Raw genomic sequence first — 1,902 nt, forward strand, 5'->3', positions numbered from 1 at the left:
TACATTTTCTGATGCATATTGATGTCCTTATACTGTGTAGAAAGTTTAAGCCGATTCTGACTTCAATTTTTTGAGTTATAGTCGTATTAAAAAATGTGCCAATTTTTGAAAAAATCCCTGTACTATAGCCCATGATTTTTCCAAAAAATTGCTCCGAAATCACCCTGAATTTTTATTACATTTTCTGATACATATTGATGTACTTATGCTGTGTAGAAAGTTTGAGCTGATTCCGGCTTCAATTTTTCAAGTTACGGCCATTTTAAGGAAACGTCAAAATTCTAAAACATACCCTGTACTATAGCCCATGGTTTTTTCCAAAAAATTGCTCCAAAATCACCCCCAATTTTTATTACATTTTCTGATACATATTGATGTACTTATGCTATGTAGAAAGTTTAAGCAGATTCCGACTTAAATTTTTTAAGTTACGGTCATTTTTAAAAATTGGCCATTTTCTGAAAAAAACCATGGGCTATAGCCCATGGTTTTTTACAAAAAATGGCTCCAAAATCACCCCCAATTTTTATTACATTTTTTGATGCATATTGATGTACTTATACTGTGTAGAAAGTTTGAGCCAATTCCGACTTCAATGTTTTAAGTTATGGTCATTTTTTTTTAATTTGCAAATTTTTGAAAAAATCCCTGTACTATAGCCCATGGTTTTTTCCAAAAAATGGCTCCGAAATTACCCCCAATTTTTATTACATTTTCTGATACATATTGATGTACTTATACTGTGTAGAAAGTTTGAGCCAATTCCGACTTCAATGTTTTAAGTTATGGTCATTTTTTTTAATTTGTAAATTTTTGAAAAAATCCCTGTACTATAGCCCATGGTTTTTTCCAAAAAATGGCTCCGAAATTACCCCCAATTTTTATTACATTTTCTGATACATATTGATGTACTTATACTGTGTAGAAAGTTTGAGCCAATTCCGACTTCAAGGTTTTAAGTTATGGTCATTTTTTTTTAATTTGCAAATTTTTGAAAAAATCCCTGTACTATAGCCCATGGTTTTTTCTGAAAAATGGCTCTGAAATCACCCCGAATTTTTATTACATTTTCTGATACATATTGATGTACTTATGCTATGTAGAAAGTTTGAGCTGATTCCGACTTGAATTTTTCAAGCTCTACATATTTTGTGCAGCTCATGCTTTTTCAGAAAAAATGGCTTTAAAAAACCTACAATTTTTAATATCAAATTGATATTAATATTTAATGTACACATACATGCATTAGGTGGTGCAGGTGAGAAAGACTTAATTGGTCTAACAGAATCAGGTCAAGTTGTTTTCCATTCGTCATTGGCTGATGTGGACGATGAACTAAAATTGAGCAAAAAAATGTTACAAAGGTAACAAATTATACTTAGAAGACCCATAAAATAATAAACTGTCTATGTAAAATAATAATAATTATGTACATGTACATGTTTATACTTATTTTATACATGCTACTTAATTTTGCAATTTTCTAAAATTAAATTTGTAAAAAAGTAATACATGTACAATTGCATTTACATTTATTATGCATGATTTGTGCAAAATATTTTAAAAATAGCTATTGTATTAATTAATAATAAGCAATTAATAATAATTCATTAATAAGAAATTAGTCCAATTACCTTGTATTATTGATGTATTGCCAAGAAAATGTGTACCCTATGCAGCATATTATTAAACTTATCCTTTACAATGTGTAGGACACCTCATTTTAAGATGCACTCCAATCTGTTGGATAGTCACGTGTACATTGTGAGCAGGTGGGTTCTTGATTATATGCAGGAACACCTCAAGAATGCTCTCTCATTTAAAAGAGAAGTATTACCTCATTTGTTGAAGAACCAGGACTCAAAAAGTAAGAGAGAGAGAGGGAGGGGGGAGGGAGGGGAT

The 1,902-nt window shown here is 30.4% G+C and overlaps 1 protein-coding gene across 1 annotated transcript in view; it reads left to right on the forward strand.

The window, feature by feature from the left end:
* The first annotated feature begins 1,248 nt into the window (after positions 1 to 1,248).
* LOC100633310 (translation initiation factor eIF-2B subunit gamma-like) overlaps positions 1,249 to 1,902 on the forward strand; it is a 2,683-nt gene continuing 2,029 nt past the window's right edge. The window contains exons 1-2 of the mRNA XM_011407487.2: positions 1,249 to 1,364; positions 1,713 to 1,867. Coding sequence (XP_011405789.2) covers positions 1,354 to 1,364; positions 1,713 to 1,867 — 166 coding nt within the window. The 5' untranslated portion in view covers positions 1,249 to 1,353. The remainder of the gene's footprint in view (positions 1,365 to 1,712; positions 1,868 to 1,902) is intronic.

The sequence above is a fragment of the Amphimedon queenslandica genome, unplaced genomic scaffold (assembly GCF_000090795.2).
Source record: "Amphimedon queenslandica unplaced genomic scaffold, v1.1 AMPQUscaffold_13220, whole genome shotgun sequence".
NCBI classification, from domain to species: Eukaryota; Metazoa; Porifera; class Demospongiae; order Haplosclerida; family Niphatidae; genus Amphimedon; species Amphimedon queenslandica.